The sequence below is a fragment of the Humulus lupulus genome, chromosome 5, assembly GCF_963169125.1.
Source record: "Humulus lupulus chromosome 5, drHumLupu1.1, whole genome shotgun sequence".
In the NCBI taxonomy this organism is placed as follows: domain Eukaryota; kingdom Viridiplantae; phylum Streptophyta; class Magnoliopsida; order Rosales; family Cannabaceae; genus Humulus; species Humulus lupulus.
Genome location: NC_084797.1, coordinates 90,737,638 through 90,753,841, shown reverse-complemented (window position 1 = coordinate 90,753,841; position 16,204 = coordinate 90,737,638). Strand labels below are relative to the sequence as shown.

Genomic DNA, 16,204 nt, shown 5'->3' with positions numbered 1-16,204 from the left:
TGTAATTAAACTTTGTGTAAACTCTTTTTGGGATCCCTTATATACATTTAAAGTTTTAATAAAGAAGTTTATATCATTTAACTAAAAATTTTAATACTTAAACTTTTAAGAAATTTTTAATCACACTTTTGAGTCCAAATAACTTGCTTAGTGAGTTGAATATTATTTTAAACACACAGTGTAACCGTCTTAAATTAGTAAAGCATTACATTTTTTTCTTCTATGTTCGAGATTCAAATTTTGGATATTTTAGTGTTTTGTGTATTATTTACTTTGTGTTTTGATGACTAAATTTGTCATGCTAATGGTTGAGTTCGTTTGAGTTTACTGTAATACTGTTATATGGTTTTTTATGTTGCCGACCTAGTTTAGTTTGGTTAGTTTTGGCCTTGTGTCATTTTTTTGTAACTTAGTTGTTTTGCAGGTTGGTCTCTGCTTCTCTTTTTCTATCTTCATGTTTATTTGTTCTTCTGTCGTCCTTGTGTTCTTGTACAGTTGTACCCATGCTTTTTCGTTAATATATATGTTGAGCCTCTCTCATTTGGCCAACTTCATAAAAATAAATAATAGATCTTTCAATTTTGATGTCCCAGACACTAAAATATCCAAAATATGAATCTTGAACAAAGAAGAAAAAAAAAATCAGACCCATTAGTAACACAAAGTTAATCATTCATGAAAACGAAAAAGTAAATAATACTCAAATACATAAGGTTTCCCAATCCAAAGCAAGAAATCATGAAACTAAACCATATTTCAAGAATCCAAGACAACTAAAAGGAATGAGTGAAGTCTTTTAAAAAAAAAAAGGAATGAGTGAAGACTTTCCATTTACTCGTAATGTTTTAGATTATCTCATTCACCTAGAAGAAAATGAAGTAGATATTCAAGTTTGGGAATAATATTTCATTGCTAAAGAAAGTTCTAGATTATATATAAATAAAATAAAAACCCGAACTCTGATCAAAATAGAAGAGGTAAATGATCTTTTTTATAAATAGTTTTTTCTTTATTACGTGGAATAGATGATTAGGTGGACTTGCCAAAAGAATCACATGTGGATGGTCTTAAAAATTCAATAGTGCTGAATAGCCCTCCTCAAAAAGTAAAGTAGGTATACGAAAAAAAAAAAAAAGTTTATGGTATCAGTCGCTAACCGTGCACTTGCACTTGCACTAGGAATCAAAAGAGGCCACTCCAACTGCCACGTGTCAATAGAATGTGAGGTTGGCTGCTGTCCCAGGCATAATGCGACATAGGTGATCACAACGTTCATACAATCAATCACCTGGCATATAAACACAGAAGCCGCCAAACGAACACTGAGTAGCACCACCAAAACCCAAAACCACTTCTGTGGGAAAGAGCTCAGCCTCAGCCATGGCGTCTTTCTCCTCAGCGATCTCTAACCGTGGAAACTTTCTTTCTCCTAAAGCATTGCCTCATGAAGCGAAGCACAAGAAGATCTGCTCCTCGCAATGTCGAACGCTTTATCTCCCTCTTCATCGCTCTCCTATTGGCAGGTACTGCTGCTACTTCTTATAACCATTTTCATGGAAGGTTTAGCCATGGAAACTACAATTATGGAGCTTTTACTTGTTTCGCCTTCACTTTATTGAATGTAAGAAACTAAGTATATTGTTATGAATGGCCATTGATTTTAGATTTTAAAAAGATTCCTCAACAGCTGAAATTAAAGTTTTTTCTTTTAACGATACGTAAATTTCGGTGACTATAGCTTAATTTTTCGTAAGAATATTCTGATTTTGGAGTTTTAAAGATTGCTGAAAATGGAATCCACATATTTTGTGGGTGTGTGTGAGCATATTTAAATATTTGTGTTGTAATTTGTGAGAACCAAATTCTTTGCAACAAATGCCAAAATTAAAAATTTCAAAAAACAATTGCCCAAACTTTACAAATATACTTTTGTTTGTGTAAGAAGAGTAACGGTAATGTCCAGAGTTATGCATGGTACTCTTAATCCTGTCTGTGTTTCCGGAACTTTCTGAACTATTGAGTAAGGTTTGAAAGCTCCAGAGGCAGTAGCAAGTTACTACTGGAGCATGTGCTTCCTTGTAGTATTTGATTGTGGTTGGTGCTTTGGTTTTCATTCTGAATTAAGTTGTGAGGTGCTTATTATTTATTTTATATATGTTTTTATTTATTCATTAATATTTTTTTTTTGTTTCTCTGTGATTTGAAGGGTTTTTGTTATTATTTTTTATTTTTCATTTGATGAACTTATTTTGAATGTTTCAGATTGGATGTTATTACCCAGTTGGAAAGAAAAAGAAAAGTGACATCAACAACTAAAATATTTGCCTCGGTTACAGGTTCATTCTCTGTCTTCTCTTAAGAATCGTCCTTGTGATCTTTTAAAAGATTTTATCTTATCGTAGTACGATTCTGTACTCCCCCTTATTACTTTCTCTTATAATAATACAAGCAGTGTATTGTTGTTTTGTTTAAAAGATTTATCTCATCATATAATTTCTTTCCCTTAATTTATTGACAGATACGCCAGTTGAGACGTCCCCTGAAATAGTTAAGCTTTCTAAAGCTGGTGTTTGGTCTGTCCACAAGTTTGGTGGCACCTGCGTGGGAAACTCAGAAAGAATTAAGAATGTTGCAAATATAGTTTTGACTGATGATTCAGATAGTAAGTTGGTTATTGTCTCAGCCATGTCTAAAGTAACAGATATGATGTACGATCTCATCAACAAGGCTCAGTCACGGGATGAGTCCTATTTATCTGCATTGGACGCTGTTTTAGAAAAGCATAGATTAACGGCACTAGATCTGCTTGATGGGGATGACCTTGGTACTTTCCTATCAAGATTGCATCATGACATCACTAACCTAAAGGCAATGCTTCGAGCAATATATATTGGTAATACCATTAGATTTATCTCTCTGTTCTTTACTTGTCAATTGATTTGTGATGATATCCATCAACTTGACTTTTGCTCTCTACAACTTTCATTGACTTTTGGTCTGGCAGATATGTTTTACTTTGTCTTTAGTTCAGATATTTTTTACTTTGTCTTTAATTTTGTTTAAACTTATATTAGCATTATATTTATCATTTTAATTTACTAGCTTAATTTTTGCAGCTGGTCATGCAACTGAATCTTTTAGTGATTTTGTTGTGGGACATGGAGAGCTATGGTCTGCTCAGATGTTGTCATATGTTATTAGAAAGGTCTGTTGATTTTATACTCATTATTTAAGTAGCAGGTGCTGAATGCATATGTTCTCGCTTTATAATCAATATATATATATTTCTATTTTCTTCTTGCAGGCTGGAGTAGACTGTGGATGGATGGACACAAGGGAAGTTCTTATTGTAAACCCTACTAGTTCTAATCAAGTTGATCCTGATTATGAAGAATCTAGGCAAAGACTTGAGAAGTGGTATTCAAAAAATCCATTCAATACGATTGTTGCAACTGGTTTTATTGCTAGCACACCTCAAAATATACCTACTACATTGAAGAGAGATGGAAGTGATTTTTCTGCAGCTATCATGGGTGCTCTATTTAGAGCCCGTCAAGTTACCATTTGGACTGATGTTGATGGTGTGTATAGTGCAGACCCCAGAAAAGGTTTGTTGCAATTACTCTCAATTAAATACCTGTCAACAACAAGCCACCTAACCTACATTAATAGAATCTTATGTTGCTTGCTAATTGTGGTGGTTATTGTGTCAAAGTGCCATAACATAAACGACAAACAAGATTTCTTGTGCAGTTAGTGAAGCTGTGATTCTGAGGACATTATCTTACCAAGAGGCTTGGGAAATGGTGAACTTTACTACTCATTATTGTCAATGTCATGGGTTCTCATCTCATTCATATATGATATATTTAATATGGACTTTATATCTGTACAGTCTTATTTTGGGGCCAATGTTTTGCACCCACGCACAATCATTCCTGTGATGAAATACGATATTCCAATTATAATAAGGAATATTTTCAACCTTTCTGCACCTGGAACAAAGATTTGCCGCCCTCCTGTTATTGATGAAGATGGTCAGAGCATGGAGTCCCTTGTCAAAGGGTTTGCAACAATAGACAATTTGGCCCTTGTAAATGTTGAGGGGTGAGTTGCATGCTGTGGTTTACTGCTTGTAATCTTTACAGGCAATGTGCTATTTTTACTTTAGGTTTGTCTTTTTAACACCTTGGTCTCTTGCCAGAACCGGAATGGCTGGTGTTCCTGGTACTGCTAGTGCCATATTTGGTGCTGTAAAGGACGTGGGGGCCAATGTTATCATGATATCTCAGGTGCTGTCTTGTAAGTTGTATCCACTTAACATCACTTTGAAATAAAGTTAACATATGGTTCTTGCAAATTTGGTTATTGTAGGCTAGTAGTGAGCATTCTGTGTGCTTTGCTGTGCCTGAGAAGGAGGTAAATGCTGTTGCTGAGGCTTTGCAGTCCAGATTTCGTCAAGCTTTGGATGCTGGGCGCCTTTCTCAGGTTCTTATGTTTTTTTTATTGAATTTCTTGAGACAGCACATTGACTGTTATCTTGCTTAAGTAGGTTGTCTTATATTGATTTCGTGGTCTTCTAGATATTGTTATGCGGAAATAAATTGTCTCATTCGTGGTCTTCTATAATTCCTTTATAATGATGGGGAGTATTATTGTGGAAAAAGAGATTAAGATAATTGATCTCTGATAGACTTTTGATATCAGATTACATGCTTATTTATAGGCCATTCTACAACATATCTCAGTAGAGAGAAAATAGCACAAATTTTTCTTCTTTAGAAGGCATTTTTGAATATTTAAATATTAGTAAAATACATATATTCCAACACCCCTCTCAAGCTAAGATGCATTTGTGGGCTCCAGGATCAAACTTAGTACAGTGAGGACCTAGATATGAACATAGGAAGTACATCTGAATGTTTTGAGTAGTAAATTTGAGAGAAGATGAGTTTGAGGATAAAAATGAAGAAGAAGAGAGATAGGGGCTTACATTAATACCCGAGATGGCATTTGATTAATGAGATATGTTGCGGTTAGGATAGCTTCCCCCCTAGAATTGCTTTGGAACATAGGTAGTAAACGTAAGGGCTCGGGCTATGTCAAGATGTCGATTTTTCCTCTTGACAATCCTATTTTGTTGGGGAGTGCTTGACAAGAACTTTTGTGAATAATGCCATTAGAAATTAAAAATTCTCATATGATAGAACTAAAATATTCTGATTCATTATCAAAATCAAGGACAAGAGGTTTAGAATTAAGCTGATTTTTTATTATGGAATAATTTTTTTTAAACGTTGCTGCAACATCAAAATTTTCTTTTAAGAGATATACTCAACTCAAACATGTATGGTCATCAATGGAAGTAATAAACCTTTGGGTGTTTGTTGGATTTTGGACACAAGAAGGTCTGCACACATCACTATGAATTTGAAATGCTTTACGTGGTCTTGAACGAAAAACAATTCTCAATTTGACCATGCACCTTGTCCAAGTCTCGATTGAGACTGTAATGAAAGTGAATAAATGCTCTTTGTCCATCATTTTGTTGTCATAACGAAATCATCAGATCAGTTTCATTCATTATCGTGGAAGATCAATTTATTGTCATAAATTATGCAAGATGCTATGGGACTCCGTCACAGAGCGATGCCCTGTTTCTAGTCTGGGAGTGCAGACTTAAGTTCAAAAACTTGAGCTGAGTTTTCTAAGTTAGAGAAAGTCTCTCGAACAACCTCTCACACGTCTAGTCTCGGCTTCCATGCAATTGATTAGCCAAGCAATGATCATTGAGTTTTCAAAATCTCATTTGGAATAGGCAGCATGGTTAGAATCAGGTGGTGGAATGTTGTCGGTGAGGTATCCCAGATGTCCTTTGCCGCGGAGATACAAGATTGTTGATCATGACCACAGTAGGAATTGAGGCCATTTAGTTTGTGAATGGTGGTTTGAAGAGGAGGATTATCAAAGGGTAAAAATGCTAAAACAGTTTCGGGGAAAGGCTGGGACAAGTAGATGAACTATGCTCTTGTAGTTTGGTCACTGGTTTTGGCCATTGTTGAGGAAGGAAGAAAGGGATGCTCAGGCTATGGCTTAGGTCAGAAAGATTGCTCTGATATCATGTGGAAAAAGAGATTAAAATAATTGATCTTTGATAGACTTTGATATCTGATATTCCGGTTACATGCCTATTAAAAGGCCATTCTACAACACATCTCAGTATAGAGAAATTAGCACCAACTAACAATCTAACCCTAGGTTTAAGGAATCTAACTAAGAAATAGGAAGTATAAATTTAAATACTAAATAGTTTTGATTATCTCCTTTTGAAATAATTTCTGAATATTTAAATATGAGTAAAATACATCTTATCACTTCATGACAATTTTTTCAATGCTTTATTAACCTATCTTTTAATCTATCCTCTCAGGTTGCCGTCATCCCAAACTGTAGCATTTTGGCAACTGTTGGCCAGAAGATGGCAAGTACTCCTGGTGTTAGTGCTACTCTTTTCAATGCATTGGCCAAGGTTAGAAAATTGTGACTTTGGAAGCTACTGCGAAAAAAAAATCTTTTTTAAATGAGATCATGTTAGACATACTAATAAAAATTGTAAATTGTTAATTCAGAGAACATTATTGTCGACCTCATTTTGCATTGAATAATGTCTTTGGTTATCATTTAATTCCCTAGACAATTTGATCCAAGTTTGTGTTTGATTGCAGGCAAATATCAATGTTCGTGCTATAGCTCAAGGCTGTTCTGAGTACAATATTACAGTAGTGGTAAAGCGAGAAGACTGTATAAGGGCCCTAAGAGCTGTTCACTCTAGATTTTATCTATCACGAACCACAATAGCAATGGGAATAATTGGGCCTGGATTGATTGGTGCCACATTACTTGATCAACTAAGGGACCAGGTGCTTTCTTTAGATAGGTCTTTCGTATTTCATTACCATTTTTATTACTTTTGCTCTATTTCGTGTGTATGCTAGCATCTGTTTTATCATTAACTGAAAAATAAAATAGTAAAATCTGTTGTGGTTATTTATTATTAATCTTGTTTTCTAGTGTCCCAACCAATATTTGACTATTTTTCTGAGCACTGCTTTGATATAAACCAGCACTTGGGATACTTTTTTTGTTTTGATTTCGCAGAGTTCTTGTTTAACTAGGCCTATCAGAGAATCTCTTTGATATAAAATTCATATTCCTAGCTGTATGCCCTGGATTTCCCACGGGCTGTTTAGCAGGACGATCCTCGGACTAAACATGATTTAGCCCGAGGCTCCCACAAGCCAGAGGCTTTATCTTTAGGACGGGCCCTTTCTAGCTCGAGGGGATGGAGTTTCCTGCTCCCTCTTGTTGTCCCAGGAGCTGGAAACAACATCCGGCGACCACTGACGGATCGGCTCGGGTTATGGATTGCTCCGGTAGCGAGCTTCTCAGGAAGCTCTGACCCTATGGGAAGTCAACACGCAAGATAAACGTGCATAATCCTGCCATCACGTGTCCGATATCCTCCTGACTTCTCGGACACGCCGCAGGAACGTGCGTATTCAGACACCCACGGACGGGTTGGGCCGTGCGGCCCATTATCTCCTTCCATACTGATTAGACCACACTTGTGTGTCAGGTTTAGGAAGTAATCATGAATATCACAGACTTGATATGACAAATGGTAGGATCACGGGATGACCTCCCTACCAATTTCCAGGTGCCTTCTCCTATAAATATGGAGACCCTGGAAATTGACAGGGGGTTGGAAAAAATAGTCTTGTAAGAACTATATATTTGGTAAACCAATTACCCAGAAAAGATCAATAATATTGACTAGTGGAGTAGAAGGATTTTTAACCTTCGAACCACTTAAAAACGTGTTTAAGGTCACCTAGTTCTTTTCACAAAGATTTCATATCTGCGGCGGTTCTACTTTTAAGTACTAATCTCTTTCTCTTCTTCTCTTAATTACCTGTTGCCGAAGAACCGCGTCGAGCTCTTGGACTCGCGAAGCCTCTTTAACCTCGGCCCCGCTGGGGGATTCCCACCAAACACAACGCCCCGCAGACTATTCCCAGGCTGAGACATCTCTTCTGCCAAAGAGCAAAAAACACGGTTATCAGCAATCATACAGAAATAAAGGCAATAAGAAAGCAAATACTAAGGGAGCCCTACCCCCCGAGCTGGAAGAGCCTAGGACGATTATCTCACGAACTGGCGAAGGTTCTAGGTCCGGTTCTGAATCGGGGCTGGACTCTTCTACGTACTGCCTAATCCCCGGAGCGTAGACGCCCCTCTGGAGTGCAGGCCACGTGCGTAAATTGGTCCCGTACTCCTCAAAAATGGCCGACCTAAAGGCTAGGGTATTATCTACTACTACGGTACCCTTGGGCCGACTCTCTTGGTTGTCCAACACGAGCTGGTCAACGCAGTGGAGCAGAAGCGTGTCCAGGTTCGGATTCCTTGGGTGACGATGGACGAGCTGCCTAGGGTTGAACCTAACCAGCCGGGGGTCTGCAGTGGCCCTATCTACGTTCTTAAATAAGTAAGAGTTACCTTGACCGGAAGGACCCGCGGCTGCTCCGGATTGGGCCCTCTCCTCGCTCATCCCCTGGGCGACCTCCAAGCTCCTCTTCCTGTTCCTCACCAGAGGAACTTCCTCACCTTCTTCCTCGCCTTCGTCATCTGCGACCTCCTCCGCGACGGTCGGCCTGTTGTCGCGGGCTGGGGGAGGACCCCGGGGCCTTTTCAAATTCAAAGTCTGATTTGGGAAAATCAGCTTGCAGAATACCATCGCCTCGTCTGTCACGAGCACGCGGTAGTCTTTCTCACTGGGGGGCAGGTTCGCCAGTGTATCGTATTGACCCCCGAGGGTCACGGACTTTTCGGTCCTCGAGTAGATGGCTGCAAGGTTGGTTGAAATCAGAATTGGAATAAGGGACGAGCTAAAATAAGATAACCGTTAAAAGGCGAGCTAAATGGAGGATTACTTACGAGGGCGGTTGAAATAATGATGATCGCAGTTTCGGAACCCAGTAGACATAAAAAACTGGTCTTTGAAGTCGTTTGGATGGCTCGGCAGCTCGATCACTGCTGCTGTGTTAGGGAAGCGGGTTAAGTAATAGAACCCGTCGCCTCGCCCCCGCTGGTCCGGGCTGGCTTTGAGGCAGAAGAAATATAAGATATCAGCAGGAGTGGGGACCTCCCACTCATGCTTTTGGAATAAATACTTCAGTCCCACCAGCAGACGGTAGGAATTGGGGGGGAGCTGAAATGGGGCCAACCCCACATAGTTCAGAAAATCAGCAAAATACTGATCCAGGGGGAGGAAGGCCCCTGCCTTGAAGTGTTCCCCGCTCCAGGCCGCGAACGACTCATCGAGCGGCGTGCAGCTCCTCTCCCCATCCGCAGCAGGTCGGGCGATCACGGAGGTCTTCCCCAGAGGAATGTTGTGGTTAAGGAAGATTTTGGTGATCTTTGCCTGGCTGGTTATCTTCGAGACGATTCTCTCCGCCTCGAAAAACGCGTCAGGAGCCACCTCGGCCTGCTTCTCCACCGCCGGTCCAAAGTAAGGAATTGGCGAGCTGGTCACCACCGCCTTTCCTTTATCCTTCTGGGAGGCCGAACTTCCCACATTCTTCTGTGGCAGATTTCTCTTTGGAGCCATCTGGTCGCCTATCGAACAAAAGAAAACACTTTAGAAAAGGCGACTCAAGCAGGAGAGTGAGGCAAGTATTAAGTACACGAGCTGGGGTAAGCCCAGCCCGTGGAGAGTGGTGCCACGCGTTCCAAGGAACACGCGCCTGTGCCCTCAACAGATCCCAGATTACTCGGAATTCGTGTGTCAGATGGCTCAGAGTAAAAAAAATAAATAAATAAATAAAAAAATTTTGCCTTGGGGGGAAAGTTTCAACAGGCAAGGCGTGGCAAAACCGCTTTTAAGGCGTATTCCCTAAGCTACCCGGTTTTTGCACCCAAAGTTCCTAAGGATCCTACCCAGAAATTGTTCCTAAGAGAGAATCATGGAGCCCATGTTCTAAGGCGATGTCCCATGGCAAGTGTGCCCTAATCAAAGAAGGGCCATCACCCTCCATATCCGCGCGACCCAGAAAACCTCTGCATGTGGCTACAGTAAAAAATTTTACCTAGGCTACAGTGGCATGCTTTCAAAAATAAACAGGGACAGAAGACTTACAGTATAGGGTTGGATGGTGAGCGAGGTTGCTGCGCTGGTAGGAGCTTCGTTGGCACAGTAGTCTCCAAGGCTGTGAAGGAACTCGCACGCTTAAGCTTCGTGAACGGAGAAGATGAGAGCAATGGAAATGAGGGTTTTGTTCTTCGGAAGGTCAGAGAGAAAATAAGGAAATTTGAGAGGTTCTGAATGGTAAGGTGGTCCGTGCGTGGGATGACCACCCCCTTTTTATACAAGGGGGGATCACGTGTAAAAGGCTCCTGGGAGACCCTCCACTCGAAATGTGAAACGACGGCTGGACAGTAGGCCAGGCCATTTAATGCGGTTCTCGTAGAGTGTACCGTCGCCACCCACGGCGTTTCACGTATCAGACGCATGCGAAAAGCACGGAATGCGAAGGGTTGTGGGAGAAGTCTAAAAGCTCCTACTGTGGTCTCCCATGTCTGACGTCATGGACCACGAGCAAGAGCTTGGGGGGCAGATGTACGCCCTGGATTTCCCACGGACTGTTTAGCAGGACGATACTCGGACTAAACATGATTTAGCCCGACGCTCCCACAGGCCAGAGGCTTTATCTTCAGGACGGGCTCTTTCTAGCTCGAGGGGATGGAGTTTCCTGCTCCCTCTTGTTGTCCCAGGAGCTGGGAACAACATCCGGCGACCACTGACGGATCGGCTCGGGTTATGGATTGCTCCGGTAGCGAGCTTCTCAGGAAGCTCTGACCCTATGGGAAGTCAACACGCAAGATAAACGTGCATAATCCTGCCATCACGTGTCCGATATCCTCCTGACTTCTCGGACACGCCGCAGGAACGTGCGTATTCAGACACCCACGGACGGGTTGGGCCGTGCGGCCCATTATCTCCTTCCATACTGATTAGACCACACTTGTGTGTCAGGTTTAGGAAGTAATCATGAATATCACAGACTTGATATGACAAATGGTAAGGTCACGGGATGACCTCCCTACCAATTTCCAGGTGCCTTCTCCTATAAATATGGAGACCCTGGAAATTGACAGGGGGTTGGAAAAAATAGTCTTGTAAGAATTATATATTTGGTAAACCAATTACCCAGAAAAGATCAATAATATTGACTAATGGAGTAGAAGGATTTTTAACCTTCGAACCACTTAAAAACGTGTTTAAGGTCACCTAGTTCTTTTCACAAAGATTTCATATCTGCGGCGGTTCTACTTTTAAGTACTAATCTCTTTCTCTTCTTCTCTTAATTACCTGTTGCCGAAGAACCGCGTCAACACTAGCAAAAACAAGAAAGATAATAACAGATTAAAACATGCATTAGATAGCAATCTTTAGGATGTGAATTGTGGATTATGATTTATGGAGGATGATAACCTTTTTATATTTGGTTGAATATTATACAGAAAAGAGTTAAAGTACTTGATCTGATGTATTAAAAATATGAGTGATGAGAAATATTGATAATATAAGTTGTTCAGGATCATATGATCTTTTTATTACTCGTAATTATTCTAATGTTCTAAATTTAATACAATGAGGTTTGTATTCGAGAACAAAAATTCGCCGTTCATGATGTTATACTCAGGGGCACCCAACAATAACAGCAGGCTGATTGATAATGAAATGGTGCTTTATTGAATTGAAATTGAAAAACAGTAATAACCATGTATTTGAGAGACCTGTTTCTCTCCTAAAACCAAGGCTCAATACATAACAATATTTAAGCTAACCTACACAAGCTCTCTCTTACACTTTATTCTCACCTACGAGAATTGATCCAGATATAACTTTTCATAATCATCCAGATACGAGAATTGATCCTCATAATTTTTTTTTTTTTGCTTTCTCTATGATCAAGTGTTGGAGAATAGTGCAATTTAAACGCCTTATATTGTATTCTTATTCTTCTTCTCATTTACTGCAGGCAGCAACCCTGAAGGAAGAATTTAACATTGATTTACGAGTCATGGGTATCACTGGCACACGAACTATGCTTTTGAGCGATTCGTAAGTTGAGAGTTTCAATGAATTTTTCATAGCTCCCATTATGCTTAAAATTTACTTTAAGGTTATTAAACAGGGCATGTCTCCTTTCTTCTTTTGTTAATAAAACATAGATACACACTAAGTTCTCAACAAGAGTTGTCATTTTGGTTATGGCAGTTATCAGTTTTCATCATATGAATGTAAATGTTCCTTACGTTCTACAATAATCTCCATTTTGCAGGGGCATTAACTTATCCAGATGGAGAGAACTTCAAAAGCAGAAAGGAGAAGTTGCAGACATGGACAAATTTGTCCGCCATGTACAAGGGAATCATTTCATTCCCAATACGGTTTTGGTAGACTGTACGGCTGACACTACTATTGCAGGCTATTACATTGAGTGGTTGCGGAAAGGAATTCATGTAGTCACCCCCAACAAAAAGGCAAATTCAGGACCATTAGATCAGGTAAATGTTTAAAAACTTTTATGTTCAATTATAAGAAGAAAAATAATTGATCATGTCAAACGATGTAGAAAATTGAATTTATATTGTTCTCTTATGTACACATCATATTTTTCTCTCAAATGTTTATTAATCACTCTTTCTGAGGGTAATTTTTAATTTTATTCCGACATCTAGTATTTGAAGTTGAGAGCCCTTCAACGGCAATCCTACACTCATTACTTCTATGAAGCTACAGTTGGAGCTGGTCTCCCAATTATCAGTACATTACGAGGCCTTCTTGAGACTGGAGACAAAATATTGCGCATTGAAGGCATTTTCAGGTGTATTGAAATGCTTAAACATACACAATTTCATTGTTCAAGTGAGTTCCTGACTTTCACAATTCAAAGTATATACACTTTGTCTGACATAATCTTGTCTCTTTGATTGTCGCAGTGGGACTCTAAGTTACATCTTCAACAATTTGGTAGGTGAGCGTACTTTCAGTGAGGTGGTGGCTGAAGCAAAGCAGGCAGGTTACACTGAGCCAGATCCAAGGGACGACTTATCTGGAACTGATGTATGCAGAAAGGTACTGTCTAGTAGAATGGACTTGTCAGTAGTGATGTGAATTTTTTTCCCCCACTGATATATAAGAGGGCCTGTTTGCCATAAAGCTATATTGAGCTTAAAAGTAACTCTTTGGAAGTATTTAGATGGATTTTTAAGGTTTTAGAAAACATGTAGATATCACTTGGCACTTGCTTCTCAAAGGTCTTAAAAAAATGCTGTTTTTGAATTTCAATTTTTTTTTTACTTTATTTCTTTTTTATTATAGATATCTTTTCCTATCCTTTTCCATTTTTTTAAATATATGTTATATGTGTTTTCTTATTTTAAAATATTATTTTTTTAGTATTAACAGTTATTTTTTAATATTTCAAGCCTTTAGTCATTCTATGAAATGATATAAAATATTTCTTCTAAATAATTTGGCAGTTTTCTCATTATAAAAAATTTCAAGTTGTACAAATTATGTACATCTATATATTTTTGTAAGAGTAATCAGTGAAAATGACTTCTTTTTTTAAATCATTTTGCATTTTGGTCTAGTTTTTATAATTTTTTGCAAAATGACTTTTGTCTTAAATTTCAAGCTGTCTGAATTTTTTGACTAGTTGTCTGAAAAATTTCTATCAGCTGACTGGAATGTCGGATGTCATTTTGCAAAAAATTATCAAAACTAGATCATAGTGCAAAATGACTAAATATAGGTCATTTTACTAAGAGACCCATTTTTGTAATTTTATTATATTAAATATAAAAATATTACTTTTCTGAAAACTATTCCAAAGGCGCCATATGTACACCTATATATAGTGGGTTACTCTATTCTATTGCTACGTTGTTTTTCACACCTTATTTTATTAGTTACCAATTTAATACATACAACACTACAACTGAATTTCTCTAGGTTTTTAGGACTGCTTCTATTAGGATTTAAGGGTTGCAAGCTTAGTGATGATTACAGTTTCCATGAAATTACAGTTTCCATGAAATTATAGGTTGTAGAATTATATGTTTCAATTTATGGAGAATCTTTGGATGCATCCTAAGTTCAACAGATGGTCAACTTGTGATTAGTGCACCTTAAGATGTCATGTGTGGAGAGTAGGATTGAATTGGATATATTGAATAATTTTATTGTGTGATTTTGTTCTGAAATTGGAGAACATATAAAAAAAATGAATCAACCCTATAGTATGACATACTTATTTCCTTCGAAAATTTTGAAATAATTTTATTCTATCCAATCTCTTATCTTTATATATTTGGATTGAAAAGAAAAATTACAACTTCGCTTCTAATCCCATAAATATATATTATATATATGTGTATATATACATTTACAACTCATTCATTCTTTTATATTGTTTTTCTTGTATTTTTTTAATCTAATCCTATTTAAATTAATCATACTTTCCAAATGTGAGTTGAAAGTAAAGCACGGTCCTGCACCGGGGCATTGCCCAAGTAATTTCTCACTTTGTCAGAAATGTGTGTATATTATATATATATAGAATATGTGATATGTGAGAAATTACATTAACTATATGTTCCGGTGAATGTTTTTCACTCTACCTTTTTTTTTAAAAAAAAATAATTCTTCTCTATTTTTTTTAAGGGAGTTTACATAACAAAAAAGGGTTCCTGCTGAACTTTATTGAGTAATAAACCCAAAGATAATAAGCAATGTTTCCAAGGTTGGAGAAGACTGAGAAATGTAACAGAGGAAGACGGCAAAGGGAAGGTTAAATAAGTGGAAGATTGGCTGGGAAAAGAGATAAGAAAACTAAGTTGAGGGATAGTTTTAGAAGTATATTTAGGAGAAAGGTAGCATCAATTGCATATAGCGCCTTTGTTATATCTGTTACAACCTCCACTTGAAAGTTCTATGCAAACTGCTCATCTTTATGTTGTCCGTCATTTCTTTTGTGGTAAAGTTTAGCCTCCTGAAACTGAATCTGTTTGGCAGGTGATAATTCTGGCTAGAGAATCTGGTCTGAAGCTGGAACTCTCTGATATCCCAGTGGAAAGCCTCGTACCAGAACCCTTGAATGTAAGAACTAATTGCAGTCATTTCAATCTCGATGTTAGTGCCAAGTTTATACATGCAACATGAAACTTTCTGATGATTAATTGCAGGCTTGTGCGTCATCTGAGGAATTCATGGAAAAATTGCCAGAATTTGACTACGACTTGGCTAATAAAAGACAAGTAGCAGAGGATGAAGGAGAAGTTAGTATTTTGGGCACAACTTAGCTGCTCTTTGAAACCAATCAGAAATATTAGCCAGATTGGTTTTTTTCTTTTCTTTTCACAATTATTTTTTCACCATTCTAATTTGTGATATCTGTAGGTACTGAGATTCGTGGGAGTGGTGGATGTGGTTAATCAGAAAGGGGAAGTAAAATTGCAAAGGTACAAGAAAGATCATCCATTTGCCCAGTTGTCTGGATCGGATAACATAATTGCTTTCACAACGACAAGGTACAAGGCTCAGCCTCTCATTGTCCGTGGACCAGGTGCAGGGGCTCAAGTTACCGCTGGTGGAGTTTTCAGTGACATATTGCGGCTTGCTTCCTACCTTGGTGCCCCGTCATAGTTGCAAAACTCTGTTTCTGGTCAGTATTAAACACACGTTTTACCCTTGCAACTCAAGATATTTGATGGCGCGGGCTGTGTTCTTCTAGTTTTCATGGATTTTCATCCGTTTTTATTACGTAGATTTGTAGGTTTGTGAGATGGATGCATTACATTGGCGGCTAAGCTAAAAATGCTGCAATTTTCTGTTGGCGCATAGTAAGAATTGTCACCAGAAATTGTAATCGTACTTGTCAATAAAGGCTATGGTAATTTTGATTTACTCCTAAAACAAGTGTTTTTCTTTTCTTGTGACGTTATCGAAATGCACATACATTTCTTTATTTGATAATGCAAGGATAATGCTAAGAATTGGTAGATTAGATTCTTAAACAGAAGATAAATGAAGTTGACTATTTTTTTTCTCTCACTAGTTTCATTTTTCTATTTA

General features: G+C 38.3%; 1 protein-coding gene across 1 annotated transcript; it reads left to right on the top strand.

The window, feature by feature from the left end:
* Positions 1-1,304: 1,304 nt before the first annotated feature.
* On the top strand, positions 1,305-16,097 carry LOC133777513 (bifunctional aspartokinase/homoserine dehydrogenase 1, chloroplastic-like). Its single transcript, XM_062217161.1, has 19 exons — positions 1,305-1,523; positions 2,263-2,336; positions 2,519-2,893; positions 3,117-3,205; positions 3,305-3,608; positions 3,754-3,806; positions 3,896-4,107; positions 4,205-4,292; positions 4,375-4,488; positions 6,431-6,529; positions 6,726-6,920; positions 12,102-12,184; positions 12,405-12,630; positions 12,805-12,950; positions 13,066-13,201; positions 15,146-15,229; positions 15,316-15,408; positions 15,530-15,794; positions 15,898-16,097. Exons 1-18 carry the CDS (start codon positions 1,381-1,383, stop codon positions 15,773-15,775), a joined length of 2,760 nt encoding a protein of 919 aa, XP_062073145.1. The 5' UTR covers positions 1,305-1,380; the 3' UTR covers positions 15,776-15,794; positions 15,898-16,097.
* Positions 16,098-16,204: the final 107 nt, after the last annotated feature.